Source organism: Rattus norvegicus, chromosome 17, assembly GCF_036323735.1.
Source record: "Rattus norvegicus strain BN/NHsdMcwi chromosome 17, GRCr8, whole genome shotgun sequence".
Lineage (NCBI taxonomy): Eukaryota > Metazoa > Chordata > Mammalia > Rodentia > Muridae > Rattus > Rattus norvegicus.
The window spans coordinates 77,820,211-77,837,496 of record NC_086035.1 but is presented as its reverse complement, the minus strand read 5'-3'; the positions used below and the strand labels follow the sequence as shown (position 1 = coordinate 77,837,496).

The 17,286-nt window shown below is 44.0% G+C and overlaps 1 protein-coding gene across 4 annotated transcripts in view; it reads right to left on the bottom strand.

Moving 5' to 3' along the window:
* The window catches only part of Camk1d (calcium/calmodulin-dependent protein kinase ID), a 400,828-nt gene that overhangs the window by 54,522 nt on the left and 329,020 nt on the right, over window positions 1–17,286 (bottom strand). For all 4 annotated transcript variants that reach the window (XM_039095777.2, XM_039095778.2, NM_001107365.1 and 1 more), the window contains 2 exon segments: window positions 8,585–8,723; window positions 1,153–1,279 (listed from right to left, as the gene is read on the bottom strand). In XM_039095777.2, coding sequence (XP_038951705.1) covers window positions 1,153–1,279; window positions 8,585–8,723 — 266 coding nt within the window.

The following is a 17,286-nucleotide window of genomic DNA, read 5'->3' as shown; positions in this document are numbered from 1 at the left end:
CCAGTTTCAGACTGGATCTACCCGGCCCATTGGGGCGTTTCCCTAGTTGTACCTGAAGACTCACGGGAATAGTGTAGGCCGTTATTACTAATTCGCCCTTCCTTAGGGAGGCTCACACAGTGTTCCCCTCACCCCTTTCCTCTTCCCTTCTTCCTTTTCTTCCTTCCTGGGGAAGGGCACTGCTGGGGACATAGTAGGCACCGAGTGCACATTTGATAAATGACTGAATCCACTGAGGTAAACAGTTGTCTGGCTAAGTGCTCCCTGAAGACTCGTGTATCAAAGGACTGATGTTCTCGCATGTGGCACTTTCCAGAGATGGTCCCAGCCACAGAGTGAATGGTTTTACCAAGTGCCGCGACCATGATATGCTTCTTTGTTGCAAGTCTCAAAGCTACAGAGCCAATAAATCACAGTCTGAAACCTCCAAAACAAACAAACACCAAAAAAACCACGAAGCAAAATTAACCTTTCTTATTCATAAGCTGATTTATCACCAGTGTTTGTTACAGTAACAGAATATTAACACAGTTCCGGTGGGCTTTCTCCAGAAAACAGAGGGTGAATCTTAGCACCAAGCTGTTCATGGCCATCTCTCCTTTTTATATGGGTATCAGAAAGAAGGTGCTGTTGTGATTTTTGGAAAACCTGTCACAACCCTGGCTTTGCCCACACAGATCTAGGTGACCTGACTTGAGAGGGGGGCTAACTTGTGGCTTCTTCCATATTTCTTGTACCAGTGTTTCCTCTTTGGCTGCATCGATCTCAACATTTTGCATGATTTATTGAGTCTGCCCACACCTTATCAAGCTTGGGGCTTCGCTGCAAACCGTCCAAAAATAGACATGTGCGCTAATTCTAGTATTAGAGGCTGGGAATCCATCCCATTTTGCTCTTAGACTCCAGTTGGGCCCACAACCAAACCAAACAGGATTTCCACCCAACTGCTAAAAGGTTTCAGGGAAATTGCTCCACTGCTAGCATGGTATGGTGGTGTCTCTCAATATTTTCATCCTTCCTTCAAGAGAAAGGCAGGCAGTTGTGATATGTGCCAGGTCCCCAGGCTTCAGAAGGAAGATGGAGGTTGAGGCAGAGACAGCCCAGCTTCATGGGTCACACAAACACACACACACACACATTCATTATCCTTACCAACATAGCCCGGGGTTCCGCAGGCCGTAGACATCACGTCTCCTTTGCCCTCCATTTTTGACAAGCCAAAGTCACTGATCATTATTTTGGACTCCTCGTCTTGACTGTAGTACAAGAGGTTTTCTGGCTAGAAAACAAAAGAAAAGAAACCAAAAACAACTTACGGATTGTAAAGCGAGCCTGGGCAGTAGGTCTATCATCCCAGCTACCTGGGAGGGCATGTCTCTCCAAGTAAAAGGTAAAAAGAGGTGTGGGAATGAGCCCAGTGGGAGAGGGTTTGCTTTAAATGCAAGAAGACCTAGACTTGATCCCTGGGATTGAACGAAAATTTGCAAAAAAGGACAAACAAATGAAAACCAAGCCCCCCAACAACAACAAAAAAACCCCAAAATTAAATAGCAGGTACATTTAAAGCTGTCTTGCTTATGGGAGTTTCATCAAATCTCACAGTTAAGAACAACCTTGGGCTAGAGAGATGGCTCAGCAGTTGAGAGCACTGACTGCTCTTCCCAAGGTCCTGAGTTCAATTCCCAGCAACCACATGGTGGCTCACAACCATCTGTAATGGGATCTGATGCCCTCTTCTGGTGTGTCTGAAGACAGCTACAGTGTACTCATACATGAAATAAATAAATCAATCTTAAAAAAAAAAAACAACCTTGACCTTTAGACACAGACAATGTCTATATCAATAGACATCAATTAAAATAGCAGGATGTAGAAAACAGGCTGGGGGGGGGGCTACTGGGCACTTGGCACAAGTCAGTCTTCAGTGCTATTCTTTTCCTTTTTGTCTCCTTAAAAATATCAATTTTGAGGGAACCTAAGAAGAGGCGTTAGCTCTCAGACTGTCATTGGCTGGGGGATCAGGATGCCCAAGAGATGAAACCACACTGGCAGGTTCTCATGGGTTCCTGTGTGTGTGTGTGTGTGTGTGTGTGAGTGTGTGTGTGAGTGTGTGTATGTGTATGTGTGTGTATGCGTGTGTGTGTATGTGTGTGTGAGTGTGTATATGTGTCTGTGTCTGTATGTGTGTGTGTATGTGTCTGTGTCTGTATGTGTGTATGTGTGTGTATGTTTATGTGTCTGTATGTGTGTGTATGTGTATGTGTATATGTATGTGTGTGTATGTGTGTATGTATGTGTGTGTATATGTGTGTGTGTATGTGTGTATGTGTATGTGTGTATGTATGTGTGTATGTGTGTGTATGTGTGTGTGTATGTGTGTATATATGTGTGTATATGTATGTGTGTGTATGTGTGTATGTATGTGTGTGTATGTGTATGTGTATATGTGTGTGTATGTGTGTGTATGTGTATGTGTGTATGTGTGTGTGTATGTGTGTGTATGTGCGTGTGTATGTGTGTATATGTGTGTGTGTGTGTGTGTGTGTGTGTGTGTGTGTGTGTGTGTGTTTTGTTTGTTCGTTTAAATTAGAGACCCTTGCAGGTTACTTCGCTATGACGCAAGTCCCTCTCCTGACTCTCGGCAATACCCTCCCATGTCCTGCAGGCCTGGAAGATGGGTTGTACACAGCACATTGCTGAGATCACCAGCTACCTGCTCACACTCCTTCCAGGGGGAGAAGGGGCGCCCTGGGAACGAACAAACCCTTACAGACCCCTCTTCCGGCTGCCGTCATGCCAAGCACAGGCTGCAATCTCTTCGTGTTACCCCTCTGCACCCTACAGGGGCGAGCTCAGACAGTGGTTCCACACACCTACTCAACCTCCTGGAATTCCAGGGGAGTACTGTGCCCAGCTTGTCTTTACTGTGGTTTTATAATAACGGCGACACAGGGGAGGGACTTCCTTGGGGCAGACCATAAAACACTGCTTGCACAGAGTTTTATCAAAACCTGGGGTGGCCATCTGTTCTGGCAAGGGCTGGGGCGGGGCTTGCGGATGCCATGCTGCACCTGCCTCAGACTAGTCCCTGTTCTACAGGGCTGAGAAACACAACACGGAAGAGGAACCTGCGTTTTTATTTTCGTTTAGCGTGGCTTCAGTTGATGCTGTCCCTCAGGGGCCTTGTGTCAGGACTGCCCGCTAACATCCATCCACCATCTGAAGATGGTGTACTGATGGAATGAGTGCTAGTGTCCTGTCTACAACGAACCTTAAGGGAATGAAAGCAGAAAGAAGCTATGTAGTGGCAGCCTGTTTTCCCAGCCCCGTTCCAGACTGATGACTCTCCCAGCACAAGGATAAAGCAAGCCATAGTCTCTCTTGTCAGGCTCCTGGGGCAAATCGTGGGTTGCTAAACATTGTATTTCAGGAATTCTTATAGGGAGAGTGATCAGACTTGCTTAGAAAGTGTTTCTTGGTCTTGTGAATCATTGTTACCTGTTCACTGGTGGGGGTATTAAATGGAGGAGAGACATCCTTTGAAATGGGGTGGTGGTAGTGTGTGTGTGTGTGTGTGTGTGTGTGTGTGTGTGTGTGTGTGTATTCTGTCATTGCAGTCTCTGCTATGAAGAAACTCTAAGAACTAGCCAAGACTCTGCCCTTGACCAAACCTTGGCCAGGTTCCTCTGAGCCCTCTTGAGAACAAAGCCCCAACCTTGCCCTCTCAAATCCCTCTTGCTCTAGCCAGGCCAGCTAGACACAGACAGTCTTAGCATGGATCAAGAGAATTCACTTTAGAGCAATTGGTCTCAGCCCGTGGGTCACGACCCCTTTGGGTATCAAATGACCTTTTACAGGGATGGCATATCAGAGATCCAAAGTATTGGGTATTTGCATTACGATTTGTAACAGTAGCAACATTACAGTTACAAAGTAGCAACAAAAGTAATTTTGTGGTGGTGGTGGTGGTGGTGGGGTCACCACAGCATGAGGAACTGTATTAAGAGGTCACAGCTTTAGGGAGGCTGAGAACCACTGTTTTTAAGGGAATCCCTACCCCTGAAATATAATCGAGCTCTCCACCCAGTGATTTAGATGCCATTAAACTAACAGCTACTCATATATTTTTTAAAATGTTTTAAATTTTTTTAGTGTATGAGTGTTTTGCTACATACACAGAGCAAAGAGGGTCTCGGATCCCATTACAGATGCTTGTGAGCCACCATGTGGTTGCTGGGAATTGAACTCAGGACCTCTGGAAGAGCAGCCAGTGCCCTCTTAGCCACTAAGCCATCTCTCCAGCCCCATTCGGTATTTTTTAAAAGACAATGCATACTCTTTACCACCACCACCACCATGTGACTTTGTAGAAAGAGGAACCTGGTTTAACTGCTATGCTACAGAGGCTAACTGGAGATGTACAGCAAGGGGAAGGCTGGAGGGCAGTGGATGGAAAATTCCTGTGAAGAAGGGAGTAAGGAGTTGGTCAGACCAAGTTGACAGGACTTTCACTTAAGGCCCAAGGCAGGACATGATGTTGATGTGGGAGATGAGACACTTGGCCAGATATCCAGAGATATTTTATGCTAAATGGATTCAGAATGATTCTTGCTAAAACTGGACTAAACAAGTAGAGTCCACAGACAGAGAGCAGAATCAGAGACCAGGTCTGTCATGGAGAGGACTCAGAAAAGTTACAACCAATCGATTGGCTCAGAGATGTTTTTCGCCCATGTATGAGACTTTGATCTGCCTTTAGCATTTGTTAGGTCATTTTATAGATCTATTTTTCAATCAGTATTTTGCATTTGTTTGTTCATTTACTAGCACTGGGGCTCAAACGCAGGGTCTTGTGTGTGCTAGGTAAGGGTTTCACTGATGAACTACATCCAATACTGGCCGAGGCCTCAGCCAGTTTAACAAGACTCCTAATATCCTTAATAACTTTCCTTTGAAAAATCATTTTATTTTGTGTCTGTGTGTTGAGGTGTTGGGACATGTGGAGGCCAGAGGTCAACATCACTTTGTTTTAAGACACAGTCTTTCCACTGAATGTGGAGGCTGCCAACGGGGGTCAGCTGGCTGGGTACTGTGTCTAGGAGCCCTCTTATTTCTGACCCCCACCCCAACCCCCCAGTGCTGGGATTACAGTGAGTATTGTTGTGCCTGGCTTTCTTATGTGTGTGCTGGTGACCATCTCAGCTCTTCATGCGTTTTGGACTGAGTCATCTCCTGGTTCTCCTTGGTAATCTTGTAGGCGCTGTGCTCTTCCCCACCTCACCCTGCTCTCCCCTCCCTCTGCTCTAAGTGCCCACTTGTTCTTGTGTTCAGAGTTACAGCTGGGCTCTACCTCTCTCCTCCGTACAGCAGGCTCAAACAGAGGCTTCTCTCTCTTGCTGTGACACATGTCAAAACATCTTTTTCTTTAACAGAACAGAAAGGGGAAAAATATTTTCAATCACCCAAAATAGTTACACAAAGAGTTACTGAAGTCAGTAGTCATCGTGACAATTTTGTGGATGGAGGATGAGATTTGAAGAAAATCAAATGACGCTGAAGGGCCTTTGAAAGTAAAATGAAATGGGCCAGTCTATTTTTGAAATAGGAATAATGTTTGGAAAATGGGGGAGGAGTTCCTCTTATTGTAAAATCATGGGGTTTGGGATTATCTATTGATGAACAGTGAGGCCGAGTCACAGATACAGAGAGAGGACTCCATTTCACCACCACTGGATTGAACCCTCCCTGCCCACAACTTCTGCAGCTGGAGAGATGAGCACATGACCAAAGCTCAACTCAGACAAGGGATTGTCAAGCACACACACACACACACACACACACACACACACACACACACGCATACCCATACACACACAAACATATACTCCATCACACACACACAAAACCACACATACACCCCTATCGTACACAGACACACACAAACACACACATACGCATACAAACATATACCCCATCAAACACAAAAACATATACCCTTATCACATACACACATAAACACATGCACACACCACCACACACCCTTATCTCTCTGTCTCTCTCTGTCTCTCTGTCTCTCTGTCTCTCTCACACACACATACACAAACATATACTCCATCACACACATGCAAACACACCACACATATACCCCTATTGTACACAGACATACACAAACATACACATACAAACATATACCCCATCATACACGCAAAGATACACCCTTATCACATACACACACAAACACACGCACACACCACCACACACCTCTTTCTCTTTCTCTCTCTGTCTCTCTGTCTCTGTCTCTCTCTCACACACACACATACACACACATACACACACATACACACACAAACACATGCACACTCCACCACACACACCACCACACACCCTTATCTCTCTGTCTCTCTGTCTCTCTCTCTGTCTCTCTCTGTCTCTCTCTCTCTCACACACACATACACACACACACCAACACACAACCCCCTTCTCCACGGGAAGTTCATTCAGGTCAGCAAGATGCTTTTCAGAATGATTATCTCGGAAGAGGGCTAAAGCAACTAACTGTTCACTGTTTTAATCAATACTTTGGGTTGACTCAAGATTTGTCAATGGTAGCAAGGCTTTTCCTGGCCAGTGGGAGTAGAGAGGCAGAGTCGAGAGTGGCCAAGGGGTCTGGATGAAAAGCCATCAGGAGTAGTGTGAACGCTGTGAGTCATCAAAGCATCTCACCACACCCCAGCACTGTTCTTCCTACCATGAAGGGGGCTCTGGTCTCCCTGTAAACTATTTTGCCACATATTATGGCATTTTTGTATGACAACTGAGTAACACCCAAATTAGACTAAGAAGCTACTTCATAATAATTTATACAATAATCATTTGAAAGATCTCAGCACATTTCTGGGAAAGTCACTGCTGCATGTAACAAGTCCATGAATCCAGTTTTTTCAATGGGGGGCGGCTTTGTACCTCAGTGAAGAACATTCAGCAAAGCCTAGAGACATTTTTGGTTGCTATGGCTCCAGGAAGGGTGCTGGAAATCTAGAGGGTAGAAGTCAAGGATGCCGCTAAACATCCTACAGAGCCCAGGACTGATGCCCACACAGAGTCCTCTATCTCTAAATATCAATAGGGCAGAGCTGAGAAAGCCACCCAAGTCTAATGCAGGAGTGGTCGACTTCCTTTCCCACTCCCTGCCTTTTTAACAAGTCAGAACACTCAGTTGTCTCTAGAAGTTTCCCGGGGCCCATGAGACATCTCTCTGGAAGGAGAAGTAGGAATGTTTGCTCAGGGGTTAGTGTAGCATTGCAGACCACATTTCTGTGTTACATTTTGAGTGGGTAAATATATGCTGGAGGGTGGATGCACGTCTTGTTCATGCAGTAGGCCATGGAGGCTGGACCTGTAAGGTTATAGCATGGAGTCACACCTAGCCTGGGCTCAATGGCAATACTCTGATTGTCTTTCCAGTCTTTGTATGTGGTTGCTACTACAGACCTGAGGGAGAAGGAGGGAGCGGGCCGCTAAGGTACCCACTGTAAGGTCCAACCTCTACAGTGCCAATAGTTGAAGGATCATAATACCCTCACTTCACAAAGAAAAGACAATTACTTATATAAAGTCTCCTCACCTAGGATGCTGAGGCCAGAGATTTGGAGTTGGAGCCTGTGTATAGTGAAATTCTACCTACAAAAAGCAACTGGACAAAACCAACTGGAAGGAAGGGAAGAAAACGGAGAGGGGAGAGGGAGGTTGTGGGAGAGGGAGATGGGGAGAAAGGAGCCTACAGGACACCAGAAGGCAGCTGCTCCTGTAAGCTCATTTAGCCTTCTTTCTCTACACTGTTCCCTCTTTCACACAGCTGGTGTGTTTCAAAGGGGCTGGAGGTGGGACGTGACTCCGAAGAGCTCCCCTGGGGGTGTCCTCAACTGGGGTAGGAAAGGGTTTATAGCATCTTACGCCCTCCAGGCCACAATCTATCACTGAAGGAAGTCAGTGGATGTAGGAATTGATTCGAAGCCAAGGAGGAGGGCCTCTTACTGCTTGATCTCCAAGGTTCACTCAGCTTGATTTTTTTTTTTTAAATACAACCCAGAGGTGGTGTTGCCTACAGCAGATCTGGCTCTCACACATTAATCATTGATCACAAATGTCCCCGTAGTCTTGACTACAGGCCAATTCTTCAGAGGGCTTCTCTCAACTGAGGTTCTCCCTTCCCTGATGACCCTAACTTAGGTCAAGTTGACCAAACCAAAACTAATCAGTTCAGGGAGTGAAGGTCTTCATGGTGTTTCTTCCCTCTACAGAATGTTCTTCGAAAGGTCTTCAATGAATACACAACTGCCTCTCTGTGTCCCCATGGGCTGCCTAATGGTTACAGAAGCTTTCAAACCACGGCCAACTATATTGATCCTCACTGTCTTTTAAGCTACTTCTGGGCCTCAATGCACTGATAACCCAAAACTACCCAACTGCCCTTTCCACCTGTCTCTTCTCAAAACCTTATTCTTTCACCGTAGCCAGCCTCCCTCCAGCAGGTGCATTGTGGGTTGTGAAATGGCCGGATGGGGTTGCTAAGCAATGGCCTCACCTTGAGGTCCCTGTGGACAATGCCCATTCTGTGGAGATAGTACACAGCATCCAGGACCTGGCGGATGAGAGTGCTGGCATCTTTCTCTGTGTAAAATCCCTTCTCCACTATCCGATCAAAGAGTTCTCCACCAGACACACTGTGAAGCAAATAAAGAAGACATTAGAAACATGGAGGGCCACTGACTGAAAGATGTCGTTAAAACCATCGCTAAGAGTTCTCAGTAGGATAAAAGAACAAACTTTATTTTTAAAAGTAATTTTAAAATATGAACCCAATTCTGAATTTAGAGCTTGCCCAGTCTCTTCTCTAGAAGGAATCCCTAGAAGAGGTCCCTATGTCACAGCAGTAAAAATGTCTGGAATAAAAGAAGACAGACAAACAAACAACCAACAACAAACACAACTCTAAGATTTGTGGCATCGCAATTCCTAAGAAATCTTTCCTGAACTTGGCCTCTATTTTCTATTGTGTCATGGTGACATAAAGTCAAAATGGCCTCCCTGGCTAAGCATCATCTATAAGCATAGGACACTGGACTGATGCCTTTGTGTGTATGTGAGAGGGGTGTGTGTCTTACATGACTAGACAACATTGGGAGCCAAATACTGGCCTCTTAGCAGGGGTGGGTGGGGTCATGATCAATTTTAGGCCCTAAAACACTAAGTACATGAGTCCCTTTGAGATGTTCGGACCTTGGCCTTTCTATCTATTTAAATGGGTGGATAAATCTAGTCAACCCTTTCAACAAAGAATAGGTGCACACCCTTGAAGATTATCAGACTCTCAAAGCTACTGGAAATTTATAGGAAAGAATGAAGATAGGGAAAGAACACTGTGCCTGGTGTGATGATACATACCCCCAAACCCAAGACTTGAGATGTAGAGACTGGAAGTTTGGGGCTAGCCTGGGCTACATGGTGAAACCCTGACTCAAAGTAAAACAATGGAAAGGAGGGCACTGCATTACACAACCCATAACAGAAACAACTCAACCAATTACCTTCAAAGTTTGAGAATATACGTATCACTAAAAGAACATTGCTCCATCCAAATGATTAAAGCATTGTGGGGGGGAAAACCCAAGGGGTGTACTATTAAAAAATTCCCCAATTTCAAAACCACATAGAACACATATTTATTAGAAATATTAAAACCATAAACAAGCTTTGAAAAACCACTCTTTTCTTTTTTATAGTTTTAATACAATAAGAGATAGATGCGCACACAGAAGAACACAAAGGTATGATTCACTTTCTGCAAGTCATGGCAATTAACGTGCTATGATGGATCGACGGAAACTGTCTGTGTAGAAAGCTAATAATGAAAATAAAAACAACTGCAGCTACAAAAGACCCATGGTTTTTGGTTTTATTCCATTACTTGTCGTTCTGAGCAATAACTCACGTGGATAACGTTTCCCTTGCCGAGCAAACTGACAATCTAGATAGGAGAGGCACTCAGGAGAAATAAAAAGAAACCCAAAGGTTGAAAGGAAGCGGAAACAAAAGAGATGACAGCATCTCAGACGACGATGCTGTCTAAACAATCTACCCAGCAGTGAGCCAAGCTCCCAAGACGTCCTGTCTTGGCAAGTGATACAAAGTCTACATTCTCTCTTGGGTTCTAGAAGCCCAAAGTGTTTCAACGCCTGACACTCTGCAGAGCCAGGGTGTGTACTACCGTAGGAAGACAGCGGGTGTGGGGCAAGGTGAGCGTGGATGCCCTGCAGGTATTTTCAGCACTTAGTCCTCTTCTCCTGGCTGCCCACTGCTCATCAGTGGATTTATGCACTTGGCCATAGCTGAGTAGCATCAGCTACAGAGGAGTAAGACCATTCTTATCCCTTAGTGTCAATCCATCTTCCAAAGATGCTCTCCCATCCCTGGCTAGCCTGTTACCACCTCTTCTCTGCAGATGCTGGAGGACGACAATCCTGACCCCTCCCACATCCCGACTCCTCCCACATCCCGACCCCTCCCATACCCTGACCCTTCCCACATCCCGACCCCTCCCATATCCTGACCTCTCCCACATCCTGACCCCTCCCACACCCTGACCCCTCCCACATTCTGACAGAGCATCCCTTGTACCTCATGTGCCTGCTTCCTACTCTTAGAAGGTCTTTTTTTCTACCGTGGGATACTTAAGGTCTTAATGGATTCTGTAAGATGAAAATGTGTGAATTGCCATGGGGTAGGAGTGCAGTGAAAGCATGAGCTTCTATGGATGGTATGAGCTGCCACGGGCCTCGCTATCTGCACATTTAAGATTCTACTTCTTAAACTTCAGATTGCATCAGAGTTCTACTTCTGAACATTGCTCAAGAAGAATTTGGTTTCCTTAGAAACCAGGGCTCCTGGGAAATGTTTAGAAACTTGACAGAAAAAAAAGTAACAATATTAATTTAAAAAGAAATCTTAAATTTGCAAATCACTTTATTCTTTCAAAAAAAATCTCAAGAGGCATGCATTTGCAAAGCTCACTGTTAAGAAATAAATACATCTCCTAATTCCTGCTTGGAAGCTGTCTTAAAGTGATAGCATTTGGAGGATACCTTTGGGACCTCCTTAGGTTGAGGTACGGTCATAGGTGGTGGCTCCATGATGGAATTAGATCCTTATAAGGAGATCTTTGTCTTATCTGCTACAGAGGAACCACAGGCCAAGAAGAGAACTCCCAGTAGAATTAACCTACACTTTCAGCCCTCAGCCATTTCCCCCCAGGGCTGTGAGAAAATATATTTCCCGACATTGAGAAAGACTGCTTATTCTTGAAACCATTTGTGAAGCCGGTATGAGAAGTAACACTTTCAGAATCAACAAAGAGCTTACTCAGGGCAAGACACGGGTCTCACCCTTAGGCAGGCTGACCTGTGTGGTCTGTTAGGTGGGGAGACCTTCTTGGCAATACTCGTCTATGGGAAGCCTCTGCAGCGAGAGGTTTAAAGTTCCCTGTTAAAATATCAGAATGAAATTAGGATGGGGTGAGGTGTCAGGAGATTTTGGGAAAGGGAGGAGAACACTACTTATGGATTATGCAATCCAATGAATTAATGGTGTCTTTGTCTTCTATTGCTACTAGCATAGTATAGATTAGGTGAGTTATAAAGGTGAATTTTATCTTGGCTATGCTTCTGGTCCAAGGTCAAGGGCCCATTTCTAGTGATGGGCTTCTTGCTGGCAGAGTCTGCAGTTATATAGGCATGGAGTCTCAAATGAATACAAAAGGAGATCCAGCCAAAACAGATTTTATAGTAAACTGGAAAGAATCCACTAGTCATTCATTCATTCATTCCCTCATTCATTCTACAGACTTATTCATATATGAGAGCAGAGCCCTAAGCACCTCTGTGTTTATATACGCATGTGTGTGCACACACCAGTATGTGTGTGCCCCATGTATGCATGTGGAGGTCAGAGGTCAATGTCAGTTATCTAGTCTTGGCAGTTAGCCTCAGGGAGAATTTTGTAGTCACCTTTTCAACATTACCATTACAGGTACATACTTTCTGTGGTGGTTTGAATATGCTTGGCCCATGGGAACTGGCACCCTTAGGAGGTGTGGCCTTGTTGGAATAGGAGTGGCCTTGTTGGTGTGGGTGTGGCCTTATTGTAGGAAGTGTGTCAATATGTAGGTGGGCTTTGAGGTCTCCTAGTGTTCAAGCTCTACCCAGTACAGAAGGGACCCTCCCCCTGGCTGCCTGCAGAAGACAGTTTCCTCCTGGCTGCCTTTGGAACAAGAAGTAGAACTTTCCTCCAGCACCATGTCTTCCTGGATGCTGCCATGCTTCCTGCCGTGATGATAATGGACTAAACTTCTGAAACTGTAAGCCAGCACCAATTAAATGTTGTCCTTTCTAAGAGTTGTCTTGGTCATGGTGTCTCCTCACAGCGATAAAACCCAAACTAAAGCACTTTCTCACTTGGGAGCTTTTCCTATATGAGTGTCAGGGATCAAACGCAGGTCTTCATGCTTACAAGGCAAGTACTTTTCTATTGAGCTTTATGTCTGACCTCCTAATCATTTCTTAAAGATTTTACATAGTTAGAATCTTAATATCATAATGAGTATTAATTTTCAGTGAGCTTTGGAAGGTCACCTTACAGAAATAGCCGTGGAAGAGGAGGTTCAACCTAGGGAATATGAACATAGGAAGATAAACTATCAAACACCAAGGAAACAAGACAGATCTCTAGACTCTTTCCTGGAGTCCAGTTCTGATGTCCTCTAGAGCAGCATTCAACTCCATCGCTCAGTCTCATTCTCTTTGCCTTTGAACATGCTATCATAACATGTGTGTGCCAATTTAAATACGCAAATGTGAACTACTTTGATGTCATAATCTCAGTACAATTTTGGTTTATTTGTAAAACTTTAAAACCATGTAAATCCCCGTGAATGGGAAAAATAATTACCAAAAGGCATGATATCATTTCAAAAGTTACCATACTGAGAAAACTTTTAGGCTTGGATTGCCCTATTGTAGACTACTGTACCATTCAACTTTGTCAGGACAAAGTACTGAATTATAGTACTGTGCAAACCCTATTGTTTTCATGTACTTGACTAATCCACCTGATTCTCTCTCCCTTCCCCTTCCCTCTATTGTGTGTGCACACATGCATGTGCACTTGAATTGGTATGTGGAGGCCAATGTGTGTATGTATGGAGATTAGAGATCAATGTTGAGTGTCTCCCTCAATCAGGCTCCACCTTTCTTTTGAGATAGGCTCTCTCACTGAACCTTGTGCTCACTGATTTGCTTAGACTGGCTAGCCAGTGAGACCCTGAGATCCACCCATCTCACTCACCCAATTCTGGGTACAACATGAGTCCTAAAGCTTGCACAGGAAGTACAATGTTTGCTCAGCTGCTTCCTTAGCCCCCACCACCTGATTTTAAAAGACAGTGTTCTGTCACCTTAAACTGTGATACTTATTATTATGTAAAATTGTATGTAAAACTGTTACAGCCTGACAACAGCTTACACATTTGTACACTTGGTTCCTAACTGCTTTGGCACCTCACCAGAGGAAGTGATTCCTCCAGTGAGGAATGGTGACCTTAGTGTTACACTTCCTGGGCTGTCTTCCTTCCCTGACTATGGACTCAATATGGCCAACCACTTCATGTTCCTCCTGCCATACTCTCTCTACTATGATGGGTTGTATCCTATTAAACCAGCCGTTCTCAACCTGTGCTTATATCGAGTGTGTCAGAAATTTATATTGCAATTCATAACAGTGGCAAGATTAGTTAGGAAGTAGAAATGAGATAATTTTATAGTTGGGGGCCACCATGACATGAGGAAAGGTATTAAGGATCTCAGCATTAAGAAGTTTGAGAACTGCTGCCCTGAACTATAAGCCAAAATCCTCTCTCCGCTTCTGTTGTTTGTTGTCAGGAATTTGGTGACAGTATTAAGAAAGTGAACTAACACACCTTCTAAGACTACCACCCACACATTCACCAGAGGAAGTGCCCATGGTGATGGCTGGGGAATGGGCTCCACTAATCTACCAAAGACCGTTTGTTAGGTGTGATTGACTAACAAGAAGAAGACTAAAGAGTGCCACGCTGCAGGTACAATAGGTTGTCACAAGACGTTGCATAAAACTGTCCTATATGAGGCAGAGACTGCACAGGAGGAAGACATACTGGCACAGTACAAGAGCAATGTGGTCTTCCACTTCAGTCAGGGCTAGAAACATGTTTTCTGAGAACAGAGTGTTCTCTTTATATTTAGTGCTGGGGGTGGTGTGTGTGTGTGTGTGTGTGTGTGTGTGTGTGTGTGTGTGTGTGTGTGTATGTGTGTGTGTGTGTGTGTGTGTGTGTGTGTGAAGGTCTTCTTGAACCATACAAGTCACGATTAAGAGACTTTATCAACAAAGCATTTTTCAGTGGAGAACCCAGAGGACAGACGAGGGTAATTTTTACCACCGGCAAGAAAGAGGCCATGTTTCCCTTCTCCACCTTTTCAGCAATCAAGTCTCAACCCAGCCTTGCCTGCAACTTCCCTCTGTCAGTCAGGGTAGCCCTTCCCTCTCCCATCCTATTGCCCATTGTCCCCATTCCTGCACAGAACTCTGGTCCCCACACAACCTGCTACTGGGGGACTCCCTCCCCCACTTCAGTGAGATCGAGGCCTTATTGCACCCCTACCTTTGCCACCAGTACCTTCTTCTTTGTCAAATCCTACGTCAATAATTTCAAAAACAATTTATTCTTAGAATTCTATTTCACAATCTCTGTGGAGCTTCAATCTGTTCAGAGATTTTCAAAACACAAACAAATGCCTTTCCATCTAATAGACCAGAAAAGTTTAACCCGCTGTGTACCATTATATTTGGATTCTGGCTTATTTTGTCTTTATATCTCATGCCACGGGGCTGAACTGTATCTCTACCCTAAATTGTACATATTGAAATCTTAGTTCTCCAGAGTACCTCAGTGGCACCAGTTGGAGACAAGGTCTTTGAAAAAGTGAACTACCGAAAGACAGTTCATACTAGTTACTAGTAACCGTATAAAAAGATGACAATGGAATCAGCAGTGGAATGATTATTTAGCCTATGTAAGGCTCTAGGTTTGATCTCCAGTAACCAAGAGGAGAACAGAGATGTAGTGCACACACGAAAGAACAGCAAATAATAAATGGGACTACATGAAACTGAAAACCTTCTGTAAGATGAAGGACACTGTCGTTTGGATAAAGTATCAGGCTACAAACTAGGAAAATATTCTTTTTTTTTTTTTTTTACCAACTATACATCCAATGGAGGGCTAATATCTAAAACATATCAAGAAATCAATAAAGGAAACAAATAATCTAATGAAAAAGAGGGTACATATCTAAACAGAGTATTTTCAAAAGAATAAACATGTTTTTATTAGTTCTTTGGGAGTTTCATAGAGTGCATTTTGATCTCACACATTTACTGTGCTCCATTCACTCTGGTTGCTGCTGGAGACGGGTCATACAAGTAAAAGCAGAAGCAGGTAGATAAGGGAGGACTAAGGAGGAGTTGGTATTTCCCTGAAGAACATAAGAGTCCACTGGACAGAGGTGGGCCATGTTTTGGAGGTAAAGTGGGTTCACAGATGAAGCTAGAATATTCCAGAACATCTCTGGTTTTTGTCTTCAGGACTGGGTAGGTGGTGACACTGCTCTTTGAAATGGGAGTCGCAACGGTTGATTTTATTTGCTAGTTTGACTGAGTTATTGGGTTCTGAGGTTTCTGGTTACCCACAGTTTCTAAGTATGCTTTTGAGGGCATTTCTGAAAGAAATTGCTACTTAAATTGGCAGAGTTAGTGAAGTAGGCAGCCCTCCCCAACATGAATGGGTAGCATAAAATCTTCTGAGAGTTTGAATAGAATAAGACATGGGGGAAAGAAAAATTTACTTCTTTTGCCTCTTGCCTGATGGCTAAAGCTAAAATATTTGTTTTCCTCCATCTTTAGACATGCATCTATATATCACTGCCTTTGTGTGTGGATGGAATTATGTCACTGCCTTTCCTGGCTCTCTGCTTTGCAGATGGCAGATTGTGTGGCATAGATGAACCTGTGCTAACCAAGCAACCAACCAATCACTACCTGTTGTTTTTCTTTTCCTTAGAAAGCCCTAGCTAATCTAAGGACCCTGATAAAACTATAGCTTTGGAAGAATAAAGTTATCTAAGATGGTGGAAAACAGAATTTTCTAATTATGGAAATACTCATTTTCGCTATTGTCCAATATTATAGCCACTAGCAACACGTGGCTAGTTAACTGAAGAAATAACTTTCTAGTTTTATCTAAATTTAGTGTTAAGAGTCTCATGTTGGATAGTGCAGATTTAGAACCCTGGATAGGATATGCACAACTGAAATGCCTACTAGATAGAGAAATGGGGAGTACAGTACTCGTTATAGTTTACATTTTAGAGAGTCACGCCAAGGAGCAGGTGTTATCCTCTACCAAGAGAGGGTAGGTTAGAGAAAGGGGGGGACTTACAGCCAGTGCTGGGTTGGCCAAGAAGGAGCTAACCAAGGACTAGACAAATAGGTAAGAAACAAAGGACAAAAGTCATGGAAGTCAATAAGGACATCTGGTCAACCCTGACCGATACTACTAAAAGATGAATATGAGGAAGGAAGAGAACTGAACAAAGTCAGGGCTCAGGACAGCATGCCAAGAATCACTGGAATATACAATGCTTCCTACACCTTGGCACTGGATAAGTCCTGAAAATTCAAAGAAGGGCACACAGGACTGAAATATCTGAGACTCGTTTTTTCTTCTATAAAAGGAGTAATTCTACACGCTTTAAAAATAAGTTAGACAATGGGAAAAGATTCTTCTCTCCTTTGTCTTAGTGAAATTCTGTCAAGGCATCCTTGTGGAGGGAGTTTAAAAGAACAAGAGTTACCACCAAGGCAGGATAACACAAGGGCTGCTTGTTCTTTACGGCAGAGGACGTCCCCACTTTTCTTTCTCCTACAGATGACTTGGGATTTTAGCATATTGAAGCATTAGGATGAAAACTTGTGTGTGTTTCTGCCTTTCTATGTGGCCTTATAATTGAGTTCTTTGATTCTGCAGTGACAGGTCTTTTTCTACATATATGAGGACTCGCAAGTGAGGGTGGGAAACCTATTAACCCAGTGTGGCACGTTGCCTAGGATGCTACAGGTTAATGAAGTTCTTATTAGCCC